General features: G+C 44.4%; 1 protein-coding gene across 1 annotated transcript in view; it reads right to left on the bottom strand.

The window, feature by feature from the left end:
- The window catches only part of LOC101646724 (phospholipid-transporting ATPase FetA-like), a 79725-nt gene that overhangs the window by 40553 nt on the left and 22885 nt on the right, over positions 1-16287 (bottom strand). The window contains exons 3-11 of the mRNA XM_045289265.1: positions 13257-13312; positions 12640-12753; positions 11696-11794; positions 11234-11295; positions 8203-8275; positions 7827-7897; positions 6594-6676; positions 5695-5853; positions 3754-3842 (exon numbers count right to left, since the gene is read on the bottom strand). Coding sequence (XP_045145200.1) covers positions 3754-3842; positions 5695-5853; positions 6594-6676; positions 7827-7897; positions 8203-8275; positions 11234-11295; positions 11696-11794; positions 12640-12753; positions 13257-13312 — 806 coding nt within the window. The remainder of the gene's footprint in view (positions 1-3753; positions 3843-5694; positions 5854-6593; positions 6677-7826; positions 7898-8202; positions 8276-11233; positions 11296-11695; positions 11795-12639; positions 12754-13256; positions 13313-16287) is intronic.

The following is a 16287-nucleotide window of genomic DNA, read 5'->3' as shown; positions in this document are numbered from 1 at the left end:
TGTTTCTGAGCTAGATGGCCATTTACCTTCAAGCTTTTAAGACCCCAGATGCTATATCCTTTGATACATGGTGCTGTTCTTACGACCCTGAAAGCAAACGTCAGTCAAGCCAGTGGAAGATGCCATCGTCACCTCATCCAAATAAAGCTCGTCAAGTGAAATCAAAGATCAAGACAATGCTCGTTTGTTTGATGTGGAGTTTGTTCCATCAGGTAAGACTGGTAATCAGACTTTCTATTTAGAGGGTCTGAAAAGATTGCATAACAGTCTGTGACAAAAAGGCCTGATTTGTGGCAGATAGGGGACTGGTTTTGCCACCACAACAATGCACCCACTTGCACAGCCATCTCTGTGTGCCAGTTTTTGGCAAAAAACAGCATGCTTCTCTTGGCCCACGCACCTGACCTCACTCCGTGTGACTTCTTTTTGTTTCTGAGAATGAAGAGGAACATGAAAAGACAGCGATGTGATGAAGTAGAAGAGGTGAAGAAAAAAATGAAGGAGGTGCTGTCAGCCATCCAAACAGCTTACTTTGAAAAATGTTTCCAAGAGGAATCTTAGATTTGACAAAGGTATTAAATGTAATGGAGAGTACTTTGAAGGTTTTAAGGTTGTTTTATTAAAAAATTTAAATACATAGCTTTGAAAAAAACCTCAGTTTTTTGGGGGGTAGCCCCTTGTATTCCTCAGAGTGGGATTGCTGAATCACATGGTAACTCTATATTTAATCGTTGAAGTGCTAGACTGTTTTCAAAAAATCCTGGACCATTTTACATGCCCATCTGCAGTGTACCTGGGTCCTGATGTCTATACATCTTGACCAACATTTGTTCTTATGTGATATTTTAATTCTAGTCAGCTTAGTGGGTATAAAGTGATCTCTTGATGTGGTTTTTATTTGAATTTTCCTGAGGACAAATGCTGCTGAACATCTGTTTGTGTGCTTAGTAGCCATTTGGATATCTTCTTTGGAGAAAGGTCTGTTCAGATCCATTGCCTTTTTTTTCCTCTTCCAGTTTTATTTACTTATTGTACAACATTTTCTTCATTCTTATACGTATCGCTATTAGTTCCCCATTTCTCTCCATCCTCCCCTGCCCTAATTCCCAGGAACCATTAATCCAGTTGTTGGCTCTATAGATTTATCTATCCTGGGTTTCATATGTAGAAAAATATTTTTTTTAAAACTGAACAGTAGTAAAGTAAAACAGACAAAAACCTCAATAGAAAAGAAGACAGAAAGTATTAAAAACTAGAACAAATGAAAAATGGATCATAAGGGAGATCAAATGATAAGGTGCTAAATTTTAACCTAACTGCATCTTCAGTGACCCACTTTCCAATGCGTTCTGCATGACAGCAAAGCTGTTCACATCCCTGATCCATAATCAGAGGGGATTCACCAGAGACTTAATCCACATGTATTTCCCCTGTGCTTTTTTTAAAAACTAAAATAACTTAAAAATGTGTCAAAAGGGAGATAAAATGAAAATATATTGTATTTTTTACCTAACTATGTCTGCCATAATAAACTTCACAATGCTCTCTGATAGCAGGGCTATTCACATCCCTCAACTACGGTCAGATGGGATTCAATGGAGGCTTAATCCATGTGTGTGAACTCTGGGCTTCCACTGCCATCTGTAGCCTTCTGAAAACCAGGTTTTCACAATTTAAGCTCTGATACCATCCCCTCATTTAAATTTGGATTATATTATTTACAATCATTGGAACACATGGGCGTGCATTTTCTATGTGGACTTAGCTGACACCTCACTTTGATGGCTGCTTTATTTACGACAAGCCTTTTAGACCCAGATGCTCTTCCTTCTTATAGCTGGGCATCCTCTAGTTTCTTCACCACACTTTGCTATAACACACATATCTTCAGTGATCTCTTCATGAGTGTGAGCATCAAGCAGGGCCCTATCATGAGAACTAATTATTCTTAGATTGAGGCTAGGCTTAAGTGCCAGCCCCAAATCCATTCCCATATCTGTTTTCTGTATGTCTCTGGTTCACCTTAGAGTCATTATTGTCATTTTTATGTAGAGAACATTATCAATTATTCCCCTAGGGCATCATTTCCACTGCCGTTAAGTTGATGCTGTCTATAGGACAGAGCAGAACTCCCCCTCCTGTGAGTCTTTGAGACTGCAAATCTTCACAGGAGCTTTCTACTTCATCCTTCTCCCACGGAGCTGGCTGGTGGTTTTCAAGTGCTGACTTTGCAGTTGGCAGCCCAATGCTTAACCACCACACATTGACAGTGTCATTGGATTAAGCCAACAGTATAGAATTGAAAACACTGTTAAGAAAATACAATTATATGAGGATAGGCCAGCTATGAGCTACAATACATGAATTATTAAGTACAGATTAAACTTTTTTTTAAATCATTTTATTAGGGGCTCATACAACTCTTATCACAATCCATACACACATCAATTGTGTAAAGCGCATTTGTACATTCATTGCCCTCATCATTCTCAAAACATTTACTCTCCACTTAAGCCCCCGGCATTAGGTCCTCATTTTTCCCCTCCCTCCCCGCTCCCCCCTCCCGCATGAGCCCTTGATAGCTTATAAATTGTTATTTTGTCATATCTTGCCCTGTCTGATGTCTCCCTTCACCCACTTTTTGGTTGTCTGCCAGGGAGGAGGTCACATATAGTTCCTTGTAATCGATTCCCTCTTTCCTACCTACTCTACCTCTACCCTGTTTCGCCACTCACACCACTGGTCCTGTAGGGCTCATCCGCCCTGGATTCCCTGTATTTTCAGTTCCTATCTGTACCAGTGTACATCCTCTGGTCTAGCCAGACTTGCAAGGTCGAATTCTAGTCATGGTAGTGGGAGGGGGGAGGAAGCATTTAGGAACTAGAGGAAAGTTGTATTTTTCATCGTTGTTACATCGCACCCTGACTGGCTCATCTCCTACCCAAGACCCCTCTGCAAGGGGATCTCCAGTGGCCTACTAATGGGCTTTGGGTCTCCACTCCACACTCCCCCCATCATTCACTATGGTAAGATTTTTTGTTCTGATGATGCCTTATACCTGATCCCTTCGACACCTCGTGGTTACATAGGCTGGTGTGCTTCTCAGATTAAACTTTTAAGTGACTTGATTCTACTCACATAAACATTGGGGGTTGGCGATAGGCCATTGCCCATTTTTAATTGAATTGGAAAAAAAAACCTAAGTTATCAGAGTTCTAGATACAAGTCCCTTCTCAGATATTTGGTTTGAAAATATTTGCTCTGTCTTTTGAACTAGAACCCTCTATTTTTCCAACTGAAATCTTACAGAACAGATCATGTTCTTTCTAAAGAAGGAACTATAGAATAGGAAGATCACAACACCCACCCAATCTCCTTACGGCTTCTCTAGGGAAATACAATTTGAGAAGCATTGAATTTCTAGAAGATGTTCTAATTAGTCTAAGTAAGGTTTTATTGTGGCGATCATGAATAAAACTGGCTGTGAGTAAATTAAAATGTGTCTTAATTTTAGAGCTGGATCCTCAACCCATTCTGGTACCACTAGCCAAAGCATAAACAACTTCTTTAACAAACAAGTAAATTAGAAACTCCATTGTGTTGACTTCCTTGCTTTCTGCTTCAGAAAGGAGTCTGTAGGGTTCTGAAAATGCTTGAGAATTTCAAACAACAAAATTTCAAGAGGGAAATACCAGTTACTCCTAGAGCATTATGTCTATTTGTAAAGAAATTGAGAAAAAGTCTTTAACTTACCCAGATCACAAAGACATTCATGAGATGGTCTATGTGCGTCCGCTTGAAGGTGGATTTTCCACTGTTCTGCATCAGTTTGGTGTCTGGCCCTAAGTGTCACAAGGAGACAGCAGCTCTTAGGATCACTGGAAACACTCAGAGCTTGACAAGTGGGTTGAAATGTCCCTTCATGATCACCTAGTCTCCTAGCCCAACACCAGGTATAAAGCCCTAGACAAAAGTTCACAGTTAGAACCAATCATTCAAACAATGGAAATCCACTTCTTTTTAGTGCAATGCTGACTCTCCTTGGCAGCCAGTGAGAAGGTAAGTTCAGATAGATCTGGAGCCACAAGCGTCTCTCTCATCACCATCTGGTGTATTTCGTTTAAAGAAGAGGTTTTCTGGTAAAGAGATCCTCACCAACTAGTGGACCATGCGATATTTAAATGTCCTGATAGGGGGTGATTTCTTCCAAGGTGGATGCTGGTGAGCAGAGATTGAGAGCCAGGGACTCCCATGTTTCTCCATGCCGAAACCATGAAGTCGAAGCAAGCAGCTGTTTGTGTCACCATGCATGATCAGTCACCATGCATGATCACTTACTGACCAGAAATCCTGCCATGGGAACACATAAGAGGCCTAGAAGGAACTGGAAGCAGCAATTTCTCTCATCTTTTACTATCCTAATGTTATTCTTACCTGTGATCTAATAAGGAAAGGCCCACAATATTTACACAGGAGGCGCTGGTACTGCTTGGATATGTGGGCAGACACCAAGAATGCACGACCGAGGCTAGGCCGTTCTCTCCTGTGAGGCAGTTCCTGAAGGACTTGAAGTCACGGTGCTGGGTGGCTCTGAGCCTGGAGAACTACATGAGACTGTATCTTCCACAGATGCTCAGAGAAACAGACCCTCTCTCAGGGTGGTTTGTAAGATCTCCTCTGCTCTGAGCTTCCCAACATTCCAAACAGTTTCTCACGACCACGTGACAAATGGAGAGTCCGAGTAAACCTTCACTAAATTTGTGCTGGCTGGCCCTCTCTGCGACTGCTTTAGGGGAACAGACTCTTCAGCTGAAAGCGAGCCTCTGGCGGGGCAGTGGGGGGGGTCCGCGGGAGGGGGCTGTTGCTAAAGTGCGCGAGGAAGGAACTAAGTCACATCAAATCACTGAGTCTGAGCACCGGGCAGAGGATGCCACTGTACGCCAAGAACCACTGAAAAACAGTTTCTACTGCGGCTTTCACGGACTCTTACGCTTTTCTCTAGGGCTTCAGACATCTCACTTTCCATGCCAGGAGGAGTCTGGGACCCCGACCTCCAGGGAGCGGAGGGCAGCTCTGGGAACCTGAGTTCAGGCTTAGTGACTGCGGTGAATCTTCCTTAGTGCCAACTCCAGCGCCCTTCTCTTCCCTCTATAGTGGTGTCAGCCTCCATTTCTCTCAGCTGAATCCAAGAAAACCCCTACGCAGCATGCCTTCTCCAGAGGGGCCACAGCTAATGAACCACCTGTGGCTTTTCTTTGGCATGAACCCTTGACATTATATTTTATATTCTGTTCCATAATGAGTATCTGTTCTCTCTCCATGGGAATAATCTAAGAGCAGGCACCCTCACATATACTGTCCCACAATTCATGCTCCTTCTATGTGTATTTATTTTATTTCTATACCTCCCCTTGTGTCCAGACATGGTTGAAAAGATTCAGGAGTATTCTGTGGTCTTGGAGCACAAAGAAAGAATCGATAGACTGGCGGCTCATTTCTCTGTTTTGAAAAAAGTAACCCCAACCCCCTAGAGATAAGCTTTTGAACACTCATCATACATGCAATGCCAGAGCCATGGTGTTCTAAGGTATATCTGAGGGTCCTATCCACATCTGGTAATCCAAGTGCATATAGTCTGACCATGGATGGGATCCACTGGGTTGGAAGTCTGCCTGTGGCTTTAGGGAGACGCACCGGTATAAATCACCAAGCCGTAACACCAGTCTGTGTTCCTGATGGTGCAGCCTCGGAGCAGCAGTTTGTCATAGTCCAGGAGGTACTTATTGTCCTTATATGTCAATATGCCTGTGAATTTGTCCAACCTGTTATTGGGAGGGGCACACCTTACTTCTCCTGCAAAAACAAACAAACAAATAAATAAGCTAAAGGGTAGGCACCCTGGCTCTGTAATCTTAGCCCTTTCCTTCCTAATAGGCAGAGAGAGTTTAATAAATAGAGGAAAGAAAATCCTTCCTATAGTTTTCCTATCCTTTCCGTGGCGGTTCATATAGCCCAGCTCCCCAGACCCAGGCAAACAGAGGCTCCGGGCATCAGAGATGACGAGTGCTGCAGGGGACATGGATCACCCCAAAGAGGACACCCTACATGACAGTTGCTCACAACACGCACCAGCAGATCATGCGAGCTTTCGTCTGAGCAAAACCAGAGACTTCTTAACAAGGCAGACCTAGTGCACCTGCCCCGCCAATGGAAGTAATTGGACTTTTCCCTAATTAGTAAAGTAAAATGTGTCTGTCACAGAAACATGTACCATGTTAAAAAAACAGAGAAGATACCATTGTTTAGAGGGAAATTATATTTCTCTTCTGGAGTACATCCTTTCAAGTTTTCTTTTCTTCTAGACCTACATACTGTCCCAAACAGGTGTGTATTATAAAGACTACGCAAACTCTTTTAAAATCTGTATTTTCCACGTATGTTGTAACTCTTTTTCCATGTCAATAAACATCAACTTGTATCTTTCTTTTTAATCAATTAGATAGAATTCTCTGTATTTAATTCACTCCATACATTACTTAACCACTTCTTTACGAATGGAAATTTGGGGCAGGCAGACGCTATTCCTAACTCACCATCAAAAGCAGATAGCAGCTCCAGGTTATCTTCCATTTCACTGGTGATTGAGATGGCCTGCTTCACTTTCAAGTTGGTTTCGCTACAGTAAAGGACCCATAGTCACCAGAGGGCAGTCACGAGTAGTCCAGTGACTACTATTCCCTCTGGGGGTTTAGAAAATAGGGATTGCCAGCAGAGTTTGGGCTATAAATTTGAGTCCTAAGAGGTGCCGATTGTCCCCTTCTCTCAGGGATAATATTGAGGTGGGATTGCAGGGAAGCCAACTATGAGCCCCTCACTCTCCCTGCCTCTTGCTGCCTGCAACACACTCCCACTACTTTAGCCCACAAGTTCGGAACAGATGCTCTAGAGAACTGCTGACACCTCACAAAACAGCCTGGAGATGGCACTGCTCTATTCAAGGTCAAGTGAAGGGCCTACACTCACCTCATCGGAACAACGCATAGCTGTCAGACAATGCAGGTATCTAATGACTGAGGAGAGGCACAGACAGAAGCAAAAAGAGATGCCACCTTTCCAAAAGCTTGTGGGCACCAATAGCTATGAGACACAATTGAGATGAAACTCCATAGGACAAGCTTTTGGAAAATGGCTCCGAGTCCTCCTAAGACCTTAGCCTTACCCATGAATGAATCTCTACCTTAAATCCTTCATGGACCATGGTAGTTCATGAGTAAATGGTTATCTCCATACTCAGTTTCCCCCTGCAGTTTTGGAATTCTGTTCTGAGATTTTACAGATACCACTCAGCATTACTGAGTACAATGAAGACAACAGAGCGTCTCCATTTTCAGGCTTTATAATTTAAAGTTGATTTGTTCAGATTCTGCACCTGGCGTTCAATAGTGCCTGTAGGTGCTTAGCCTCAGACATGTGGGTGCCAAGGGTTTGGCTTTCTACCTTCTGTTATCTGGAGAATTTCCAGACCCTACTGTGTCCATCTGAGAACAGCATCTGTTCCCCGCGTCATGTTCTCTCTCAGTGATTGACCGCCCTAAACCGAAACCAAACCATTCTGACTCAGTGACCCGGTAAACAGTGTCTGATACTGTACATCTTTACGGGAGCAGGCAGCCTCATCTTTCTTCCTTGTAGCAGGGGATGGGTTTGAACTGCCAATCTTGTGATTAGCAGTCTAATGCCTAGCCCATACTGCCACCTGGACTCCTTCAGAAAACTCCCTGAGCTGACTAAATTGTCTTACTGGAAAGATTGGAGGGAACACTTACCCATCAAGTTCTGTAGTTTCTACGTAAGCCACACTGTAGGGCTCACTGCTAGAGAGTAATAGTACATCTGCCTGTGGTCAGGAATCAAAGGCAAGCATTTAATGTGACAGGAGGAGCTAATGTTCATTCTAAGAACTTTGCGAACATTTGGTTTATTTTCTTTCTCTGAGACCCGCCACTGCCATCACATCCTTCCTCCCCAAACTACTTCCATTTAACCTGTAGCAACGATGAGAAAGGGACGAGGTCAGGCTTACCGCCAGAGCTGCAAGCCTCCGGGTACAAAGTGAGGCAGATGAAGGTCACTCAGAGGGGTGGGCGCAGAGCTTCCACTCATGCCAACAGAGAACAAGCCTGAGCCAAAAGAGGCACTCACCATGACAGGGTGATTGTTTTCTAGTTTTACTATATCTCCCACTTGGATGTTCATCCATCTGTCTTCCTTTACCCTGTAAGAAAATGGCACTTCAAAGTCTGCTCAGAGTTTCCCCAAGGCTCTGTTTTGACGATTGAAAAAGCAAAATAAACAAATCAGAAAACAGAGAAGAAACAAACTGGCTTATGATGCACCCATGTTCTAATCAAGAGTGGGGCCCACGTCTCTTGACTTAGAGCTATAACGCTTGTGGAAGGGGGTCCTCTACTTTATGGAAGACCAAAAGAGCAGTCAATATTTATGGGTGATAAGACAGTTCAAATAAGAATTTTTCTAAAATGCTATGACTGTATATGTAGATATTCTCATATTATAATTATTTTACAATAAAAAGTAATATATACATATGGTAAAACAAGTAGTGCAAATACCATCCACCCACTCACTGCCAACAGGTCAATGTCAACTCACAGTGAGTGGCCTTACTGGGCAGGGTAGAATGGCCCTGGTGGGTGTCTGAGACTGTACTTCTTTATCGGAGTAGCAACCTGCATCTTTTTCCTGAGGAGTGACTGCTGGTTTCAAACTGCTGACCTTGTGGTTAGCTGCTTAACATAAGGTGACCAGATTTTCACATTGGTAAAGCGGGGGGAAAAAGCGGGACACCATTGATAAAACTCATATCCTGGCGAAATAGCCACATGGCAGCCGAAAACGGTATACTCTAGCTTGTCATGCATTCTTTCCAAAAATTGAGACTTTTTTGAAACGCCGCAGGACGCGGGAAAAATTGTTAAAAATCGGGACTGTCCTGCCAAAAGCAGGACGTCTGGTCACCTTAGCTTAACACTGTAACCACTATATCACCAGGGCGCGGGACTGTAGAAAGAGAAAAATGAAAGTCACTAATAGATTGAACCTTTAGTTTTGTTCCCCAAAGGTGATCGCTGTAATTAAAAAAAAAAAATCCATATAATCACATACAATATTTGTTAAGAAGGTATATATTAGATACACCATTTACTATACCGTTCACTTAATCGCGAGCTCCGGTGGTATAGTGGTTACGGGTTGGGTTGCCAACCACAAGGTCAGCAGTTGGAAACCATCAGCGGCTCCTCAGGAGAAAGATGAGGCTTTCTACTCCTAAGAAGAGTGACAGTTTTGGAACCCCATAGGAACAGTTCTCCTCTGTCCTATGGGGTTGATGTGAGTCAGAAGTGACTTGATGGCAGTCAGTGGTTTTCACTTAATCATCTTTGAGACTATTCTCATAGGGCTGTTCCAGTTTTGCGAGGAAGGCGAGGCTCTCTACGACCATGAAGAGCTGCAGTCTCGGAAACCCACAGGGGGAGTTCCATACTGTCCTATAAGGTTGCTGTGAGTTGGAATCAACTTGACAGCAGTGAGTTTCATTTTTGATTTGGTACCAATTTTATTTATTTAAATTAAAATTGGAATACCTTGGCCCTTCAAGACCCACGTCCCCTAAAAGGCAGCCTGCAATTAAGAGCAGATTCTACAGTTAATACTGACTCTCGTCCCTCCGCTTTTTGAGCATCAGTGTCCCCAGCTACAAATCTTTCCTCCCGGCTAGGAGGACTAGGGAGAATGCACACATTGACACAACACTTTGGAATCAGAGTCATCCCCTTTCAACATTTCTATCAGGGCAAACAAGCCAAGAGCATGGGAGAGAGAGGGCATGTCTAGAGGCCATTAAGCATTTCACTTTTGAATGCAGCCTGGCTATTGATAGGGCATGAAATGCAGAGCCTCATTGCCAAGCAGAAAGGTAAGGGTATTTGCAGAACACCGCTTCTGAAAAGTATCTAAAACCCCTCCAAAAGTCTTTTTGTAGAAATCTGCAGTTTCCTTCAGAGAATCTTCTGGTCATCCAGAAGGAAAGCTACGCGCCTTGGAGGAAACCCACTTGAGAAGGTGTTTTCTCTTGTTCACTTTTGCCAGCTCTCGGGGATTCTCCCTGATTTTCACTGATGAAACAGGAAAGAACGGCATTGCACTCTGGTTTCTCTGGGGATTGAAAAGCTCCCACTTTGTCACATAAGAAGCCAACAAACTGGCAGTACGTTGTTCTTAGAAATTATAACCACTATGCGTTTATGATTTGGGAGTGGGGATAGAAGTAGGAGCCATTCCCTTCTGTTACATTGTAAGTTCATCTTTAATTTCTAGGTACTGCATCTGAATTTTTGATTTAGAAAAATATGGTCCAAGCGATGGAAAAGGCATGCTTTGACTCCCTGGGCCCCCCTTCCTATCAGACTCTCTGTCTGGGGGCAGTAACTCCTGGAGCTGGACGGGACTACACTGGACTAGATAATCTACCAACTTTCCAACTGCAAAGATTCAGAAAAGCTAGCTAAACTGGAGCCAGCACTTCTTTAAAAGAGCAAGGCTAAGCTGTCCACAAAGTAAGCAGCTAGGGAGACCGAAATCTAGACTAGTAAGCATGTTTCAACAACTGTCAGCTTGTCGTACTGAGGTCGCGCTGTAAATTTAGGGCACGCTGAATCTAGAAATATATTTTTTTCTATTAGGTTCCATCGGAGATTCTGTTCACTGCCCGGAGCCCTGAGGGTGCAGAAGTTGAGGCTTGTCTGCTAAGCTACAGGCTTGAACGCCCGAACACACTCCGTGGGAGAACAGCGTGGCAATCTGCTTCAGTAGAGATGCACGGCCTAGAAGGCAAATGTTTGAGGACGAGGATGGCAACAATGTACAAATGTGCTGGACACGATGGATGGATGGATGGATGGATGGATGGATGGATGGATGGATGGATGGACTGTGATAAGAGTTGGACAAGTCCCCAATAAAATGACTAAAAGAGAAAGATGTACAGCCGATGGGGTAGTTCTATTCTGTTCTACAGCGTCATCATGAGTTGGCCAAGCCTTGATGACAGTGCGTTTGGCTGGCACTACTCCGAAGCTCTCAGCAAACCAGGTTTGGGCATTGCCAGTCTCAAACGTGGTCCCACCTCGTTGGCTTCCCTGGAAACACTTACCTGCCATTAACCAAGAGCTGAACACGACGGTTGTTTACTTGTCTGTCAGACTTGTGCCTTTTCTAAAACGATAAAGGAAAATGTTCAGGAAAGTGACATGTAGAAGGATCATCTTTGATGAATTGTCCGATGTCGTTTTCCTCTTTGTTAAAGTTAAGGGAAGACAAAGAAAGAGCTGGGATTTTAAAGAGGAGATGGAGGGCAGTCTGGAAGGCGGGCTACCACATTTGTGGTAGAAAATCAGAGACAGGCTTCGTCTTGTCCTTTCTAAGCATGCACAGACCACTGTTCTTGGAATTAAGGGGGTGATATAGTCCCCTGGGATAAAGAAAGAAACAAGGACGGGAAATAATCTCTTTCCATTCAGTGCTGCTTCTTTAGCACTAGGGAGTTCTGGGAAGTCCTTCTGGGCCCAGAGCTCTGGCGGGTAAAGAGAGGAGCCAGAGGCCCAGGAAGCCTCACCAGGTCATCGTTGGCGTCTTTCACGCCTGTGATGGACAGCACCACTATCAGGGGTATCACCGTGGAAAACCATGGCAAGGAGGAGATCTGCGGAATCAACTGGGAGAGGAAAGGAAGATAAGCTTGGGTCAGAAAATTGAAAGGACGATATAGTCCCATCCCTCAGCCCCCTAACCCACACCACCATTTTCACTTCCGAAGGTTCATAATAAACTCAATGACCGTAGTGGCTTTTCTGTGTTGTAGCTTTTATATACTTCCCAAAATGTAAATACACATTTTCCCAGAGGAGGAAGGAAGGAGAGGAAGCTGTATGTTGCTACCTATCTGTTCTGAACTCCACTTCTTTTGTCTCGATGGCAAAGGGCCAGATCTCCCCTGACCATGAAAGATACTGAGGCAAGAAAGGTAAGAATGGATATGATAAAACCATATTTACTCTTACTTCCCTCCTGTGCAAGGGAAAATTCTCTAATTTAGACCTTTCCTGCCCAGCTTCCTTGTCTTGTGCTGGCACTCCTGTGTTCTACATATTTCTCCTGCCTCAGCCCTCCTGGCCTGGTAACTTTCTGTCTGGGACAAGATGGAAGCGTCAGTGGGTGCCGACACCTTCAGACTCGGTTACAGTTGAGGTTGGAGTGAAGAGTGCTTGTGGTCCCTTATGGACAAGTTGAACTGTGGCCAGGTGGTCATGATGAGGAAGCTACCCTTCTTTGGGGTTACAAGCCCCTATCTCCTTCCGCTTGTGGAGGCTAGTTTTACACTGGCCAGTCTTGACCAGCCCCTCTAGGGGACCGGCCTGGGACACCAATGAGCGCCTTGCCTCTTTATCTCCATAGGAGAGACACCTTTCAGCTGGGTGAGGAGGAAGGACTGGTTACATACACTACGTGACCCCAGAGGTGGGCAAAATGTTCTGTGAAAATGATTCCAAAAGGCAATACCTGTAGGCACAGCAAAAAGAGGAAATAAGCATTTGCAAGTCTCTGGAACTGTTCAAACAAGTTCAAGGGCAGGAAGTTGAAGATATTGTATTTTGAGGTATTGATGGTATTGTCCTGTGAGTCAAAGAAAACGAGCACAATAAGAGGAAGAAAAGATGGCTCCAAACTGGAATGAAAGTATTACCTGATGCCCCAAGCGTCCAGTCTTTACTCAGCATGTCCCTCCCTCCCTCCAGGAAAAGGGAGAGGAAAGAAGTGTCTGAGTTCCCTCTTTCCCCTGACGCCTAGAGTCAAACAGCCAGGCGGCTCAGTGCGGGCTGTCCTTGGGGGCAGAAGGCTGCTCTGTCCTGGATAAAGCTCGCCTACATTGATGCCAACAATGCTAATAGTGAATAACAGCAAAAATGGACAAGTAATGAATATTTACTATGTATAAGGCTCTGTTCTAAGCAATTCTTAATTACTTTTTTTCAGCAGTTTTACTGGGATATAATTCACATATCACACAATCCAACAGTTAATCACATCAAGAAGAGCTGTACTGCGGCTCTACCAACCAAGGGGAGCTCGCACGAGAATATCACCCCCTTGTGAAACTGCCAGTGGCCCATACTCACCGGATACCCAAATTTACTGTTGAATTCCCTGTTGTTGGCTTGCAGCATTCGGCTTTCTGAAACAGAGGAGAGAGGTGATGAGAGGGAAGTCCTGCTGCAGACCAGCCTGGGCACAGGCTGTTCCTCAAGATTTCATCCTTAGGCTTTATCTCTGAGACTGCGTCCAGGGTTTGGCCTGTTTATTCAAAGAATCAAGAAATTTAATAAAAATAGAAACTCTCACATATTCAAGCTTCTAGAAGTGCCAGGATAAGTCCTCCTAGGGAGTTCTCCACCTTAACAGCTTCTAGTAATTCCTAGAGGATGTCTCCACAGACCACAGGATGGCTTGTTGTTTATTGCCAAACACAGAAACTTAGGCCTGCCTCGTTAGCCAATTCCAGCGCTTGTCTTATGAGAGCTGAGCTTTTCTAAGCCAGTCATTCTTTTTTTTTCTTTGTAACAAAATCATATAAACCTTTATTAGACAAAAATATAAAAATGTGAATTGATCTATTTACATATGTACACACCTATGTTTATGCCTCTATCCATAACTTTGCTTCCTAGCGCTTTCCTTTTACCTTCCTCCTGCACCACCATCACACTCGCCCTTCTGCCTCTTAGTAATTCTTCTCAGCTAGAGTGCTGTTGCTCCAACACCTTCTTCAACCGGGTGCTCTGCATTTAAGCTCTAATACCTTTCCCTCCTCTGGTCTTGGATTTTATCATTCACAACCCTTGGGTCACACAGTCGGATGTGCTTCTTTCACGCGGACTTAGCTATGACTTCCCTCCAGACACTAGTCTTCCTGGTAGCCAGGCACCGTCTGATTTCCTCACCACACTTTGCTATTGTACCTGCATCTTCAATGATGTAGGCGTGCGGGCAAGTATTGAGTAGTAAGCCGTCCATTCTCAATCTTAACTAAATGTAAATTAATAAATCATTATTGAGCAACTCCTGCATAGATGACAAGGTGTTAGATGCTGTTCAGTGATTCAAAAAATAAATACAACAGAATCTCTGGGATGTGAGGGCAATCTGACTGTGACATCTGTCACCCCATTGATCACCAGGGTTGATTCAGCTGATCTGACTGGCTAGGCGGGTGACCCCTTCCTACCTCACTGCTCCATGTGTGTCCCTCCCGAAGCTGCATGCTTGGTTGACGAGGACAACCTTCCCCAATAGAAGGAGGACCGTCCTTCGGTCAAGGTGTATGAGTAGCTGCCCTCCCCTGCTAGAACCTCCACACAAGTCGCAGAACCTCTGACACCAATGGACTTAAAGTTGAGTTAGTAGGGGTGAGCTTGATAACCACGTGTGTCAGAATAGAACAGTGCTCCCCAGGGTTGTCGGTGATGGACTCTTTGGCAGTGGGTCACCGGGCCTTTCTTCCTTGTGCCTCTGGGTGGCCACCAACTTCTCCTTTTGTGGTTAGTAGCTGAATTTGTTAATACCACCCAGGGGCCCCTGATAACTACAACACATGACAAAAGCGTCACATCAAACATAGGTGCTACACAAGTAAGTGTGCTCTCATTTTATAAAATTTACCATTATATATTTTGCTCCTGAATGAAAACATTCCTGTAGTCTCTTAAATTCTTCCATGACTCAAAAATAATTTATGGAGTTCTTGTCTTGTAGCAAGCCCTGTGTTAAGCCCCAGAGTTACCAGATGAGGAAGACATCATCCCTGACATCTTGGGACTCCTATTACTAGTAGGGGAGACAAACATAAAAGAAAAACTTAGTCTAGTGCAGGTAAGCACATATATCGGTAAGCACAGGATGCTAGAGGTACACAGATGAGGAGTAATTCAGGATTGGGGTAGAAGTGGGGGAAAGAAAGACATGGAAGTGTTTCTGAAGAAGATGGCTCAATTCTTCATCTAATAGCAGTGACTGCTATCCAGTCAGTTCTTTTAAGCCTGAATCTAGGCCTGGAGCCCTATCGGGAACCTTTAAAGTCAGGAAATTTGCATTTTAAAAGACATGCAGATCTACTAAGGCCTACTGGGAGAATAGGAGATTTGCATTTGCAGGAGGGCTGCGTGTGGTTTTTTGAATTTCAAGCAATTTAAGCAAATCCTTGCCTAGATGCATCAAGGCAGGAAAAGCCTTTGTCCTGAAAACAAACCCAAAGGCAAACGCCCTTTCTAAGACTAGGAACGAGCGTGCGTCAGGAGTGGACAGCCTGGAATGCTGTTTATGAGGACCACTCAGGTCTTTTCAATCAATGGATGTGGGGGAGGTACAGCAACAAAGGGAAAGAGGAGCATTGGCCAGTCTGAAGTTCAGGGAGTTGTGTGGACTCCTGAGCCTACAGTGGTACCATTGACCTAGCCCCAGAGCAAGAAGGGCTGGCTAGCTTGAAAATCAGGGAGATAGGTGGACCCCCAAGCTTGTGGCCGGTACCCGAGGACCTTGCTTGGATGGTTAAGGATGAGCTGATGAGAACTTAGTCTAATGAAGAGGGAGTGCTTGGCACTGTGAGTTGGTGTAACCTGCTGTAATTTGATAGCTTGTTCCGGACTAGACTTTGCTTAGAATGCAGATTTTCAAAGTTTCAACAGGAACATATTTTTCCGATCAAGAAATATGCTTTTCTTCTCAGATGATTGCTTTGATAGGGAAAGGCAATTTAGAAATTCGCCATCTACAATGGGGAGTGGTAATAAAGGCATGAAGTTGAAAAGGAGGAAGATGAGGGATAAAGGGGGTTGTCTCCACCGACTGCCTACACTAACGAAAATTAGCTGACCATGCCACAGTAAAGGGGCTGCAAAGAAATCAGGCACACGTTAGATACCTAACGGGGCCATCCAGAGCTGGGCATGCTCAGACCCAGGTCACCTAGGCCGGCACACCCACACAGGCACCAGCGACATTACATACGCACGCATGCATATGAACTCAGCCACTGAGATTGGTCAATATCCTCAACCACGCCGCTGACCCCCACCCCAGCCAGTGGGGATAGGGAGGGATAAATAGCAGGCTGCGGGCAGGCAGGCCAGCGGGTGGGATCTCTCCCCTTTCTCT

The sequence above is a fragment of the Echinops telfairi genome, unplaced genomic scaffold (genome assembly GCF_000313985.2).
Source record: "Echinops telfairi isolate 266 unplaced genomic scaffold, ASM31398v2 ScPeMD7_25;HRSCAF=90, whole genome shotgun sequence".
Taxonomy (NCBI): Eukaryota; Metazoa; Chordata; class Mammalia; order Afrosoricida; family Tenrecidae; genus Echinops; species Echinops telfairi.
This window is presented reverse-complemented; position numbering and strand designations above follow the sequence as displayed.